Here is a 14,276-nt window from a genome sequence, read left to right on the forward strand (position 1 = left end):
CCACCGCCGCCGCCGCCGCCGATACAAAGAACGGCGCGCCGCCGTTTCTTTTTTTCTTTATACACTTTTTTTGGTATATTAAGCTTAGTTTTCATTTACGCGAAAATAACTACATTTGAACACGACGTCGAACGTCAAATTTTGGTTTTTCGATTTCGGTCGACGCAGAGTAATTGCATTTTCACTTAGCGTCAATAGATTTAAATTTAAATGTTGCTTGGTTTATCGATATGTTTTCTAAAATTGCATTATAATAATCAATGTAGGACTGGATCTAATGTTTTTTGGTTGCTAGGAGACTAAGGATCCCAGCTTTAACAACTATAACGCTACCATCTGACGCTACCATGTTTACGGAGGCCCACTTCATGAACGGTCCATGGGATCTACGCCATCGGGCAGGTTACCTCTATGGCCAATCCGAGACTGATAAGAATTTTTTACTTTAAATTCAATAAATGAAGCATTTGATACACTGCATTTTAGACCTATAATACGTTTATAAAATCACATCATAATACCTTAAATTATATTTAAATGGAAAATAACATATCAAAATAGCAATATGTATGTTCACCGTGCGATGATAACCTTCGGCAGCAAAAATGATATTATTCGTAACTCGGATTTATTTCTGATTGGAAGGCTCATCGTCAGTGGCGTAGCCAGAATTTCGCCAAAGGGGGTCCAAGAATGTTAATATTAAGAGGGGTGTCGAGAAGGGGGTGTCAATTTAGTATAGTCAAGGTAGGCCCAGGGGGTTGACATTGAACCCTCCTTGTCTACGCCACTGCAGAGCGTTATCGTGGAGCACGACCAAAAAAATAAAAAGCCAATATCGAGCCTTCAACCGAATTTCGACCCGGCATAACTGCAAATAATTTTGGATGTCGTTTGACGTCAGGCCAGTGGCCTACCTCGGAAGGACCATGGAATAATTAATGTACTTCACACATTAAAACATTACAAATTGAGCCAGCCCCACGTGTTTTCCAGCTGCTGAGCCACATTTGTATTTTTCCTCCCCTCACCCCTTTTCCTTCTTCCCCTGTTATCATTAGTTAGTTAGTTCCTAACTCCGCCGCCAGAGCGCACATTTAACAATCGCCCGAAACAAATATTCGGAAACGGGGCGTCCCTGTGCGAAGTACATTAATTAGTCCATGGAAGGACTAGCACGAGTTGGTATTTGCCCTTGCCCTTCTGGTCGTGTGTTTTTTAAAGTGTCGCTACAAGAAATAGCTCTAAAATTTATACAAACGCCAGCGTACGCCGCCGCCGCCGGTCATTTTGGCCACGCCGAAGACGCCGCCGCCGTTGGCCTAAACGCCGGCGTAAGCCGCCGCCGCCGGTATATTTTGGGTCAAACGCCGCCGCCAACCCTTATCAGATCGGCGCAGGCCTCTAATTGGTGGTCATCCTCGCACGGCCATCCACAAGCACTGGATACAGGAGTGAGCCACTACTCCCGGCTAAGGCTAGCCCATGGAGCTTCTATAAAAGCTCCATGGGCTAGCTGCTGCAGACGCCGCCAGAGACGATGTTTTATAAAATTTGCAACTTACAAGCGTAAAAAGCGAATATGAAAACACGGTACCCACAAGATTTTACGTCACATTAGCTGAAAACTATTCGTGAGTTCTGAACCGTTCAACAGTCCCCATGCGCACTATTCGGCAAAAAAAATTCTAGAACTACCCAAATGCAAACTATTCGCAGACAAGAACCTCTTGTGGAACCGTTCGGAACCGTTCTAAATGGTACCTGCTCAAGAGCAAGTACTGGCCGGAACTCAAGGTTGAAATCTCTAAAATTCGTCTGCACATCGGGCTGCGTACGTCAAATCGTACGAATCACAACTATTCGTAGAAAAGTTCTGAACTATCCAGAACTTTTGCGTGACGTTACAGCTCAGTCCTTGGCCGTTCTCTTAACGGTTCAGAACTCACGAATAGTTTTCAGCTCTTAGCAACGGTCTCAACGAAAATGATTTTTTAGATATTTCGTTGAAAGTTACTGAACGAAGCCATGGTAATATATCTTTAGGGAGAAGCACATGGTGTAATAAAAAATAATAAAACGGCTAAGATTAACAAAAAAATATTTATTATGATATAGAAATAATTTCTACAAAACGTTGGTATTTAAATATTTAACTTAAGTTGATATTAAAAAATAAACAATGAACTAAAAAGAACTTTATTTTTCAATGCTGTACAATTTTGTCCCACAAAAATGTGGTCACCTTTAGCAAAATGCCATGAGAATAATATAGAGCTTAAGTTTATTTTAAGCATTTGTAAGAATTTTGTTTTATCCTCAATTCGTAACCATCCATTTAAGATTACGGGGGTTGACACATGCATTCTCAAAATAAATTTTCTTTAAAGGAGAAAAGACAACAATATATTAGAAATTAATAGTTATAATGAATAAAATCTAATGGGTATGGTGTATGTTAAAATAATTGCACATTTGCGCTAGAATATGTTAATGCAATCTAACAAAAAATTAAGTGAAACGTTAGTGGGAATGCTAAGGGAAAACATCATTCAAAAAACACTCAAAATTATTAAAATTGAGCTTCGGTTTAATCACGGCCAACTTTGATTTTCGAGCTATAATGGCCAACCCATTCGCTGAAATTCCATCTTTGCTCGTAGGTTAAAATAGAAACTTCAACGAATTAGTTGGCTGCTATAGCGCGAGATCAAAGTTGGCCGTGGTTTAACAAAACAAGCATATTCATCCTAACATAAAAAAAAGTTCTATGATGAAAAAAATGAATTTTTACATTTAAGTTTTTTAATTTTAATAATTTAACTTATTTCAGATGGATTGTATGAGTGTCAATAATCCAGGCATTTTTCATTTGCACAATACTATGTACAAACTGAAACAATGCAAAACTAAAGGTATTTTGTTCAAAAATAGGGAAAAAACTACAGTGGTTAAAACACTGCCACTGAGATGACTAGGCACTTTTTCACTGGCAGTTCTCGAGAAATAAAACCAACACTCATTCAAAGACTTGTATAAACTTTTTTGCGTTTCTTCAATTCCTATTCACGTCTCGCACGAGGACGTTGTCTAGGTGATGAGCGTTTTGGTTCACCAGTACCTAAATCTTTTTCTACTTCATCTTCCTGTAATATAATAACAACACTTAGTATTTCACTGCATCAAAAATGACAGCTTAGACATGTCATTTAATAACTTACATCTTTGTCTTCTTCAACTACTTCCTGCTTATCTTCAATCTCTTCTTCATCTTCCTCCTCCTCTTCTGTTTCTGCCTGATCTTCATCTATTTCTTCTTCGTCTTTCTCATCTTCTTCCACCCTTTGCTCTTTCGCCAAATCACTAAAACTAACTTTCGAAGTGTTTGGACTTTTGTCTTTGAGTCCCGTCGAGCTGCCACTATCTGGACTTAATATATCGTTACACGAATCTAAGGAAGAAGGCGAAGACTTTGATTTTGATTCCAAAATTGGATCATCCGGGAAGTACGCATCTGTTTTCTTTCTTTTGGCTGCTTCATCAGCTTTTTCCTGGTTTGCAAAAAATATGATTAGACAAGAGAGAAGTACAAAGTTGCAGAAAGAATTCGAGGAATTCTAAGCAAATGAAACAAAACTGGTAGAAATAATTAACAAGAAGCATATTACCTGCGAGGGACTGGAAACGCAGCAAAAACTAATAAATAGAACAACTGGGAGACCTATGACAACTACGTAAACGGCCCAGAGCCAAGGATATTTGTTGGTATACTTAATCAATTGCACTAAGTAGTTGTCCTGAATTTGGTTGAGGTAGAGGACAATTGGCATGGAAATAAAATAAATGTTATTATTCATAATGTAAACCTCTATGACACGTTTTCTTATATGCCAAATGAATATCGAAATAGGCACAGAACAGTAGAGTAGGTAGAGTAACCAGATGTAAGGATGATTGTTGGTCTTACGCATTAACCATTTGTACCAAGTCTAAGAATTTTTTAGGAAAAAGTGAGAAAAATCTTAGAAAACAAAAAGAAAAAGTATAAGAACCGTTTCTCTATCTGCAAGCTCCTTCTTTAGAGCCCAGGTTTCTGATGCCCATTGATCAGCAACCATTAGGTCATCAGTAATGATAACATTATCAAATAGGATATTCTCTGACATGGACCATAACTCAAACCCAACAGCAGCCTAGGGCAAGTAAAGAAGAATGTTAACTTTCTTTAAGGAATTTTTGCTACGAATAGTTGTTGAATTACAATCGCAGTCAGCCTAAATGGATGTTTATCTTCAAAGAAATCAGGATTGATAATCCTTCTTGGTTTCCACTTTCCCTAATTTAGTAGAATGTATAAGAAAAACTAAAATTAAAACAAAATAGCTCTTAAGAGCTACCTTGTAATCAGGGTTTTCGATTAAAGGTGCTTTCCATTTTCCCCTGTATTTGGGGTTGTCAATCATAGTTGGTTTCCATTCACCACATCCAACCTTTTCGCATTTAGGATTATCTACATGAACAAACAACTATTAATAATCCAAACAAAGAAAATGAAATTTTCCTTGAACTAACTTATAAGAGGCGCTTCCCACTCGCCATCCATTTCATCATCCCTAAGAGATAAAAGTAAAAAAAAAACAACATGCAAAACAAATATCACAAAAATAGGAGTGCCGTTAAATGCTATTACCAATCTTTTGGCTTATCTGCATGTGGATCAGGTATTAGCTCCGGTTCTTCTTCAAGCCAACCATCGGGCTTACGAGCATTAGGATCGGGAATTTGACGAGGGGCATCTTCATCCCTTTAATTTTATTGTGTAATTATCTTTCCAATAAAAATCAAATTGGCAAAACACAATAATTACCAATCTTCAGGTTTAACAGCTGAAGGATCAGAAATTTTCTCTCTTTCATCCCAAGTTTCAGGTTTTCTATCATGCGGATCGTCAATTTCAGATGGCGGGTTTACAGGTGGACTGTAATAAATAACATAGATTAGAACTAATTGAAACCATTGAAGTCAGCATGCCAATAAAAATTTACCTGAAATCCTCAAATAAACTTCCTTTTCCTAAGCTTTTTTTGTCTAATAAAACTTCAAATCGGTTATCAGGTGTCATAACTGCATTGAAGTGAAAGAGTATATATATAAAAAAAACTTGGCCAGAAAATAACTTCAAAATTTTGTTATCTTAACACACCTAAAGTGAATAAATGAGGTTTTTTATCCTTAAAAACATCATCAAATTTAGGGACAATGTTGGTTTTTTTCCAATGTTTTTCAGTGAATGATCCATTTTTAGGGTTTCGGTGGCGAAAGATGAAATGTAGCTGCCAAGTTTTTTTGTTATAATTAGGTGAAGTAACAGTGAAAAAAATCAAACTGAAAGAAACAAAATTTGGCCAGTACCTTATTGTCATTGCCACATTTATCAGGACCAAACATAATAGAGTAAGGGGATTTGTCATTGAAATTTTTTAAATCTAAATTTGGCGTTTGCGAAATGAGTTTTAAGTATGCACCACCACATTCTTGTCCATTTTGAAACCGTACTTCATATCTTTATTAAAACAAAATCAATTTAATGTTTGTATGGCATTAAGTATGATAAAAACAGAAATATTGTATCTTACTGCAACACAAATGGTTTATTGTCAAAAGAAAATGGGGTATCTAGCCTCGTAGAAATAGCATGATGGTGGGCTTTGGACTGTTGGAAAATTTTTAACACTTAATGACATTTGAATATGTTTGTTTTATTTCAATTTATGTACCTTTAAAACAAGACCAAGATCACCCTTTAACGGATTTTTTTCCGGAGCTTCTAATTCCCACTTCCCTAAATAATAGAATTCAAAATTTAATATAGTCGATATAGTAAGGTGAAGCTATGTCAATATTCACCATCAAACTTGGCTATATTTTCCTCAATACCCTCTTTTTTAGTTTCAGAAACTATCCATCTAGGGCAATAAATGAATAATAAGACAGGTGCATCTTATGTATTATTTATGATAAGACTATTTAAAAGTGCCTCCACCTTTTTTCATAATCAGCTCTATCGTCAAAATGTTCAGCTAAATATACATTTCCTATTGGGGTCGGTGTTTTATATGGAATATTGTAGTTATCTTTCTCATCTTCAATTTCCTTAGAAAAAAACATGTTTTGTAAAGAAATTATAATAGAATCCATACATCTGCCAGTTATATATGGTAATGGAAGCCATAGAAATAAGCAGTAGGATATATAACAAGTCGTAGTATAGAGAACAATCACGTGACTACGTAGGGTAGGATAAGAGTGCACAACGTGAAATGTTACCTCTTTCACGTCTTCTACAGTGATTTCTTCGTCACTTTCAGCAACTTGTTCAACATCACTATCCTGGCCAATAGCTGAACCCAAAAGTATTATTACCAAAATTGGTAAAAATGATATGGTTACCCTAGAAATTGAATAAGTTATTTTATCAGCCACCTGAGCATAACAGTATAAATGCATTTGATTCAGGCAAAATTAATACCAAATCCACAACTACATTTGGTACAGTTATAAAAGTTATACGTGTATGAGAGAGGTAATTTATAAGATGTGGCCATGAATTGATAAACCGAAAAGCTAACCCATCAACAGGTTTACAATATTTTGTCAGATTTGAGACTAAATTCTAATGTGCACTTACAAAACACGATTGAGCTATTACTCTTGATATTACTGAAATAATTAAACTATACTGTCATAATAAGCATGAACTTTCGCCAGATTTTATAAACTTTAAAAGCATTACAATCCCATACGCATTTCTACAGTCCTGGTTGATTTTAATATAAAGAATGTGACTATCCATGTGATTATATTATATTTAATAACCACTACTTCGGTATAGTAAATAAATGCAATGAAAGTTAATATTTGGTCTATTTGCAATTGAATGCGGGTACTAGGTTCCTTTAGTCATAAAGGAAATGAGTTTACTCTAACTAATTGGCTTTAATTGCCGTGGTATTTTCAATTCCAAGTCACCTCATGTTCACAAGAGTCTGGATTCAACTGCCGGCATAGCACCGCAGAATGCCGGGCATAATTAAAAAAAAATCCTTGTAATAGTATAGTTTAGGTAAACCAAGGCCTAAGTTAAAATCTCGATAATATTAAACAGTTTTTAAAAATAAACTTTTACCTCATGTTTCAAGAAGCTGCGTTCTTTTGCAGTCTAGCAAGAGAGGGTATTTGCTAGAAACTTTCTTAAATCTTAATGCGCCAGATTAAAAGGCTTCAAACTTATGGGAAGACTCACACTCACAGCCACAGTTACTCGATGAGGCCGAAATCGGAAAATGAGAGAGGCAGCAGAGTTGCCATGTATAAGTGAAGTCCCCCAGCCCAAATATTTATAAAAGTAGCCTAGTCAGATAAAGATGGTAATATAGTAGTATGCAATAATATAATTATCTAAGCCAGTACAGTGGTCACCAAACTCTGTACAGCACAATCCCGAGATTCCGTTAAATTATTTTGAAAAAACGACTCCCGATCGTTGGGGTTACACGGATTTTTATTCCACGAACGAGGGTAAATGGTTTGGGAACCACGCTGATCTAAAAACCCTTCTAAGCCCTTGTGACTAAACATAGCAGCAATTAAGTTTTAAAATAAAATCCACTATTGCACAGTTTGAAATATTTAATTTGCGCGCTACGCACGATTTCGAAGACTCGGGCAGGAATTCTCAATTTTAATTTAATTTAATTAACAGACCCTTAGCTAACTTAAATTAACCAAATCTTTCCGACTAGTGGCGTAACTAGGAACTCCGGGCCCCCCGCGAAAAACGACTCGGAGCCCTTTTAAATAGCACCGATTTTAATCAGAAATGTTTGGGGGGCACCTAGTTCTCGGGGTTCTGCGGAGGCGCTATTTACGCCACTGCTTTCCGAAAACTGCGCCTAAAAACAGTTTTACTAATTTCATAGACCCTTAAAAAGAAACAAAATATACGCAGCCAATGAAATTAGGAACCGCTGCTATGTTTAGTCACATAGCACCTTTAAAAAAAAAAGGCCAATCGGGCGGGAAAGCCGCCCAACTGGAAACTATGGTAGCAAGCGCTAAGTGACCTCCCGAAGTATTTCCTCCCCAAGTAACACTTCCGCTTCCAAAGACGATTCATCACAGAAAGCGGATATGACGAAATATAAAGAATTATTCCCAAAACCGACAAAAGATGCCACCACAATAGTTTAAAGGGAAAATTTAAAGAGTTGGTTGGTGGACTTTTCAGCTGGTGTTTACGTCATTCGGCGGGCGGCTTTTAAGGAGGAAATTTCCTTGTTTTTTGACGTTAGCAGCTTCTTAGATGTACACAATTGAAATTAGAGGTTTTCCCGAAACCTAGGCCCAAGGTATTGATTAACCAATGTCCCGAATTCTTTAATATAAAATTCGCAAAAGAATTATTGAAATTTCAGGTAAATTATTTTTAAATTAATTTGTATTAAACACGACCTACATTCTTGTAATGCTTGGATTAATTTACTCACAACACTTGCAGAAAATTCCAATTTAAATCACAAAAACTACCATTGAACTAATTTTGGGGGTGGGGTATCACCATTGTCTGCGTATGGTATTGCATATAATTTGGTTTTTGGATCAAGTGAGAACTTGAGAAGCACATCGTGAAGTGGGAAAAATTAGTAATGTAAAAAACAGTTTAAATTCGTGATATAAATATGTAAATATTCCTGAACAGTTCCTCCAAAACATTGGATTTTAAGATAAATTTTTATTTTGAATTTTAACCAATTTTTACGTATTATAAATAATTTTGATCTGGTTTTTGTATAATATGGCACTGTGTGGTCATACACTTTGAAGAAATGCAGGGCTTAGGGGCCTTAATCACCTTGGAGAAAAATTTCTTTATATCCCAGTCTCAATTTGTAATAAATCATTTAACATCACCTGTACAGTGCACCTCTTTTGCTTTTTATTTGCATGGAGTTATTTTTCTTTTCAAAAAGCAAGAACGCAACTTAATAAGAAAATGCAAAAATACCAAAAATTTCAAAATGCCAAATCTCTCTCAACTTCACAATCAGAATTTCTTAATATCAATGCCATGGCTGATTGTGATCAATCATTAACAAGTTTAGAAGAAGGCAGTGTCACAATCACTTCACTTGGGTTAGCTGTTCAAGACCCAGCTCATATTGGATCACAACGGGATGAGTAATTAATATATCACTATAGCAATCATTGTAACATTGTGACTACAACCAAATTTACATTCTTGTAGAATATTTCGTCATAAACTCAAAAGATTTATTGAACATTTAGCATTCAGGTATTAACAATAAAGGTACCTAAGGCGTGTAATTTTAGTCTGGGCATTAAAAAGTACTTTCCTTCTAGAGTTTTTGGTCTAGTTTTGATAATTATAGACATATCCGTCCTAATAGCAGACTTAGTTATTCAAGGAAAAACGTCCAAGGAAGAACTAGCTTTTGACATAGCAGCGTTATGTTTTGTTATATACTTTGTTTTGGAAATTCTACTTCGAATATATGCAAAAGGGTGAATATTGATTATTTTATAATCCCTTTTGATACTAGGCTCCTTAATGGAAAACCCGTGTTATTTTATATTTTTACTCCCAATCAATAGAGTACGGCATTTCTTTAGGAGATGGTACAATGTAGTAGACTTTTGCGTTGTAATTTTGGCCTTTATAGTTACGGTAATTTATACAGTCATGGAGTTTTCTTCAGACTATGCAAAGTATGTTTCAAAAGGTTGACAAAAAAGTTAATTATAGATTGTTAATTTTTTTTTTAAATTTTAGATTGGTAATTGCTGGACGACTTATCAGAATTGTATTATTTATACGGGTATGCACTGAGAAGAAAAATCTTGAAAGGGGTGCTAGACAAATAGTCTCAGAAAATAAGAGGAGATATCAAAAGGATGGTTTTGATTTAGATTTAACCTATGTTACAGGTACATTTAATAGCATAGGCAATAGGCATGAATATTCGGATTACAAATTTGAAACAAAAATTTTGGTGGGTTGCAGAATTTTCCAATTTCTGAAATAACTAGGCAAATTAGTTGCGTGAACAGGCTAGTTCTTGTTTTTTTACAAAGGAAAAAATAATTTCTGTAAATATTACAATTCTTAAACTAAACCATGGAAAATATTTTAACAATGTATTCAATAATTAGATAAGTTAAAGGTATATGAGGATGACACGACTTATATATTAATTCAATTAGGATCTAACATATGATAATCGTATTTTGGGTGGAGCTGAAATATAAAAAAACATACAAAGCAACCTCCAGGGAATTTTAGAAAATTATAAGCATAATGGAAATGTATCAGTACACCCTATCAACCACATTTTTGACTAAGCTCCTGAAAAATTGGTTTTGCAATACAAAAACTATTTTGAGAACAAACTTATTTCTTATGTTTAGAACCGGTGAAATATTTGTTTCAACGCCTCATAGCTATACTAGATAAGTGTACATATATCTTATCTTTTATATGTTTACAGAAAGAGTCATAGCCATGTCATTTCCGTCATCTGGAAAAATGTCACTTTATCGCAATCCCATAAAGGTATAATTATTTTTCACAAACTTATATTGTAAACTGTAAATTTATAGTAACAAATCTGTAGGAAGTGGCCAGATTTTTCAATACTAAACACCGAGATCATTACAAAATATACAATCTTTGCAGTATGGCTGAAAATATAACATTCAACAGGAAAATAAATTTTATACATATAGAGAGTATTATTTTAATGTAGGTGAAAAAAGTTATGACGAAACCTATTTTCATGGCAGAGTTGAAAGAATAACAATAGATGATCATAATGTCCCATTACTGAAGTAAGAGTAGTGGTATTGTTAATTTAATAATGGAGGGCTCCTAACCATTCGTTATTGCAGGGATATGATAGTTTTTGTAAAAAGCGTTCATGAATGGCTAAGCCAAGATGATCAAAATATAATAGCTGTTCACTGTAAGGGAGGGAAAGGGCGCACAGGAACAATGATTTGTGTATGGCTTGTTGAAGCTGGATTATTTGAAAGTGCAGCTGTAAGTATTAAAAAGCTTGTGCTACATTTTTAGAAGTTTGTGTATATGAAGCATAAAACTTTCCACCTGTTTGTGTTATACATCATAAAAATTTATTTAGGAAAGTTTAGATTATTTTGGTACTAGAAGAACTGATTTGAGTGTTGGCTCTAAATTTCAAGGTGTAGAAACACCTAGTCAAGTAAGGGAAACGCTACAAGAGTTGTGAATATCCAAAATAGTAAATTTTTCGATTTATCTCGGAAAAAACTATAGAGTCGTTTTGTTGGATACTTTGAGATAATAAAAGAAAAATTTAATGGATTACTCCCACCAGATATTCCATTAAAATTGAGGTTAATCAAAATATACGCTATGGCAGGTAATTAAAATGAAATTGTTAAACAACAATTAACCTGGCACTAAATTTTTTTTATTTCTTTTCGTAGGTATAGGAAATGGGGATGGAAGTGATTTTTCGTGTGCAATAACTGAAGATAAGGAAAAGATCTTTCAAATGGGGTTTGGGAGCCAGTTCAATTGTCACGTATTTACTTTCTATAATATTACTTAAATTAGTGATATTAATTACATATGATTTTTAGACTGATTATATTTTCGAGAAAGATGTCTTGGAAATAAAACCAATCAATTGTCCAGTATTAAGCGGCAATATTCGACTGAAATTTGATTCAGAGTCAGTAAGTACTACTATTGGCTTAGATCAAATGAAATAATTTGAATAATCACTGTTTTTTCAGACGAAAGTGCCTAAAAACTATGAAGATTGTCCATTTTATTTTTGGTTTCACACTTCTTTTGTAGAAAACAATCGGTATGTATAAATTTGAAAAATTTTAGGTGAGTCTAAAATTTTATATTTTTTATTTGGCCAGCTTATATCTAACTCGAGAGCAGCTTGATAATCCTCACAAGGAGAAAACATGGAAAATTTTTCGACACAAATTTGCCATAGAGTTACATTTTGATACCGTATAGGATTATATGGTCTAAAATATCACAATTACATTAATGCTCATCATTCCATTAAAATTATGGCAACTTTTTAAATGTCAAGTATTAAAATATTTTCCTACCATGTTATATACAATTTATACTTTTTTTACAATTATATTATAGCTTTAAAAAGTCAAACTCACAATATAAAAAATAAAAACAATATTTTGAATGTAAAATTGCATTTATTTATGAAAAATATTGGCAAGATATTAAATATTTTATAACTTTTTTCAATAAATTTAATTTGTAACGTCTTTCAATAAATTTAATTTGATTCTGCTATATAATTGAGAAATTTTTTAGTAGATTCATATGCTAGAAAAAGGGCCCCTGTAGAAGGAAATGTTCTTAACACAGTAGGCCCTAATCCATTATATAATGCAAGAACACCTATATAAAAATTAGCCGTGCTTAAAAATTAAAAGTTTCAGCAAATATGCGAACTACATACCTTCTTGTTTCACGATATTGCGCATAAGAGAAATCATGCCTTCTTTAGACCCAGAGATCTGAACCCTTGATTTTACCACATCAGCAGGAAAAATTGACACCCATAAACCTAATCCACCAATTCCACCACATATGACTGTTCTAATTGGTCCTATAGTGGATAACATATATCAAGTAAGAGTTAATAAAATAATTACCACAATAGTTAAACTCTCATAAACCTATTTCGTCTTTAGTTTTGCCAGCCGGTGTCAAAAGTTCTCTAGAAACTTCATACGCTCCAAAGAAAAAGAAATAGCCCGGCATTTCACGGGCAAATGTGGGCACTAAACCGCAAAAAAGGCCTCTAATTCCCTCAGTTTTTAAAATCTGCTTGGTAATTTTCCAAGAACCTCTGAAAATTCCCTCAAAATATTAAAATAATTTTAGTACATGCATTTTGGCATGTAACTATCAAATCTTACACTTTTGGTCCCCCAGTTTCTCTCAAAGCTTGCAGTCTACATTTTATAAGCTCAGTAGGGCAGAGAGTAAGAGACGAAAAGAAGGCAGCTAAAAATCCAGCACATGCATTGGCAAATGGATTTAGCTCCTCGACTTTAGATTTTCCAGTAGTTAACATTACAGCTTTTTGGCATACACCATAGGCACAAAATAATACTGAGTTTTCAGCAATATTTGCCAATAAGGACGGAACAGTTCCTGCATAAAGGCCACGGATCCCATCTTTAACTAGGGTTTGGCGAAAACAATAAAGGCTAGAGCCATATAGTTGTGGAAAGGATTGCATTTTCACCTTAACTGTGTCTAGTGGCTGACCAACTAAGACATTTGCAGTTCCACCTATTGGTATTATTCAAAATGTATATCAAGAAACATAAAAAGCTAATTATATCATGCAATTTCAAAATTAATTTTCGTATGTGAAAATACCACTACATGTTTGGGTCTAAAAAAATAAATAATCCAGCTAAACCCAAAAATGCAGTACATGTCTCAAGCAAAATGTAATTTTTAGAATGGTCAATTTAAAAGTGGATACCTGCTGCACCAGCTGTTAAATCTATGAGGGCTGATATGGTTGGATGAACTTTATGCTTCTCTGTTATTTGTACCCTTTCCATGTTTTTAATTTGTGAATATGTACTTAAAAAACCTGTAAATGATCAATTTCCAGAACAGCTACCTCAAGTTCTCAACACACCCATCAGAGCCACTAACATGGAACACCGACTACTAACAGCAAATATAATCCCATTAATCAAGGCCAAAATATATCTCATTGTCCTAATTTTAAGATTAGATTATTCGACTTAAAGCATTGATAACAAAAGTTTCTTACCAGTAAATAGGTGTAAATGGATAAAAATAATGTTTAAAAATATTTAAAAAAATCAGTTGCAGTATCTTTAATACAATTCTTCAAAACTTAAATTAACACCAAGTTGGGCACATCCCCAGTAATATTGTGAACAAGAACCAAGATACATGAAAAAATATAAGCCTTTGGAGTCACATGTTTTTGCTAGCAGACATGTATTAAATGTACCATTATTATAAACAATGGACCAATAGTAATGAAGAAAAATGAAAAACAAATGTTCCAATCAATAAAAATGTAGAAAGCAATGGCAGGAATTGCCACGCCCATTATTATTATTTATTGACCAATCAAATGAATCAAATATGAAAATAAATGGTGGCCATGATG

General features: G+C 34.3%; 3 protein-coding genes across 5 annotated transcripts; 1 reads left to right on the forward strand and 2 right to left on the reverse strand.

The window, feature by feature from the left end:
- Positions 1-2,183: 2,183 nt before the first annotated feature.
- Cnx99A (Calnexin 99A) lies at positions 2,184-7,339 on the reverse strand. The gene is made up of 18 exons (XM_090174583.1): positions 7,187-7,339; positions 6,328-6,451; positions 6,044-6,153; positions 5,908-5,966; positions 5,778-5,842; positions 5,637-5,713; positions 5,413-5,563; positions 5,204-5,333; positions 5,046-5,124; positions 4,868-4,978; positions 4,691-4,804; positions 4,573-4,613; positions 4,398-4,510; positions 4,262-4,336; positions 4,053-4,193; positions 3,669-3,797; positions 3,222-3,551; positions 2,184-3,146 (listed from the first exon to the last, which is right to left on the reverse strand). The coding sequence occupies exons 1-18, from the start codon at positions 7,189-7,191 to the stop codon at positions 3,063-3,065; spliced, it is 1,938 nt and encodes a 645-aa protein (XP_090030709.1). The 5' UTR covers positions 7,192-7,339; the 3' UTR covers positions 2,184-3,062.
- A 944-nt stretch (positions 7,340-8,283) lies between these two features.
- On the forward strand, positions 8,284-12,206 carry LOC149943479 (phosphatidylinositol 3,4,5-trisphosphate 3-phosphatase TPTE2-like). Of its 2 annotated transcripts, none has more exons than XM_090174588.1 (16): positions 8,284-8,474; positions 9,030-9,237; positions 9,305-9,352; positions 9,421-9,582; positions 9,673-9,786; positions 9,851-10,005; positions 10,566-10,630; positions 10,692-10,752; positions 10,824-10,905; positions 10,966-11,116; positions 11,217-11,297; positions 11,372-11,477; positions 11,545-11,642; positions 11,701-11,796; positions 11,857-11,930; positions 11,992-12,206. In XM_090174588.1, exons 2-16 carry the CDS (start codon positions 9,053-9,055, stop codon positions 12,092-12,094), a joined length of 1,581 nt encoding a protein of 526 aa, XP_090030714.1. In that variant the 5' UTR covers positions 8,284-8,474; positions 9,030-9,052; the 3' UTR covers positions 12,095-12,206. The 2 variants fall into 2 exon arrangements, with proteins under 2 accessions (XP_090030714.1, XP_090030715.1); XM_090174589.1 differs by having other exon boundaries at positions 9,034-9,237.
- LOC149943480 (mitochondrial ornithine transporter 1) lies at positions 12,141-14,043 on the reverse strand. 2 transcript variants are annotated; one of them, XM_090174591.1, is made up of 6 exons: positions 13,908-14,043; positions 13,608-13,781; positions 13,030-13,408; positions 12,787-12,959; positions 12,567-12,716; positions 12,141-12,505 (listed from the first exon to the last, which is right to left on the reverse strand). In XM_090174591.1, exons 2-6 carry the CDS (start codon positions 13,687-13,689, stop codon positions 12,381-12,383), a joined length of 909 nt encoding a protein of 302 aa, XP_090030717.1. In that variant the 5' UTR covers positions 13,690-13,781; positions 13,908-14,043; the 3' UTR covers positions 12,141-12,380. The 2 variants fall into 2 exon arrangements, with proteins under 2 accessions (XP_090030717.1, XP_090030718.1); XM_090174592.1 differs by lacking the exon at positions 13,908-14,043 and having other exon boundaries at positions 13,608-13,839.
- Between the last annotated feature and the right edge of the window lie 233 nt (positions 14,044-14,276).

The sequence above is a fragment of the Leiobunum rupestre genome, chromosome 5, assembly GCF_980474605.1.
Source record: "Leiobunum rupestre chromosome 5, qqLeiRupe1.1.hap1, whole genome shotgun sequence".
NCBI lineage: Eukaryota > Metazoa > Arthropoda > Arachnida > Opiliones > Sclerosomatidae > Leiobunum > Leiobunum rupestre.

What these genes read in the sequence shown, in the direction of transcription:
- Cnx99A (XM_090174583.1), bottom strand. An exon ending in ATCTTGGTCTTGTTTTAAAG is followed by an intron (nt 5,714 to 5,777) that starts GTACATAAATTG and finishes ATTTTCCAACAG; the next exon opens with TCCAAAGCCCACCATCATGC. An exon ending in GTGGGAAGCGCCTCTTATAA is followed by an intron (nt 4,511 to 4,572) that starts GTTAGTTCAAGG and finishes TTGTTCATGTAG; the next exon opens with ATAATCCTAAATGCGAAAAG.
- LOC149943479 (XM_090174588.1), top strand. Translation starts at nt 9,053, where the DNA reads ATGCAAAAATACCAAAAATTTCAAAATGCCAAATCTCTCTCAACTTCA. An exon ending in ATTGAACATTTAGCATTCAG is followed by an intron (nt 9,353 to 9,420) that starts GTATTAACAATA and finishes CTTTCCTTCTAG; the next exon opens with AGTTTTTGGTCTAGTTTTGA. An exon ending in TGAAATTTGATTCAGAGTCA is followed by an intron (nt 11,797 to 11,856) that starts GTAAGTACTACT and finishes CTGTTTTTTCAG; the next exon opens with ACGAAAGTGCCTAAAAACTA.
- LOC149943480 (XM_090174591.1), bottom strand. Translation starts at nt 13,689, where the DNA reads ATGGAAAGGGTACAAATAACAGAGAAGCATAAAGTTCATCCAACCATA. An exon ending in TTTAACAGCTGGTGCAGCAG is followed by an intron (nt 13,409 to 13,607) that starts GTATCCACTTTT and finishes TAATACCAATAG; the next exon opens with GTGGAACTGCAAATGTCTTA. An exon ending in GAAACTGGGGGACCAAAAGT is followed by an intron (nt 12,960 to 13,029) that starts GTAAGATTTGAT and finishes GGGAATTTTCAG; the next exon opens with AGGTTCTTGGAAAATTACCA.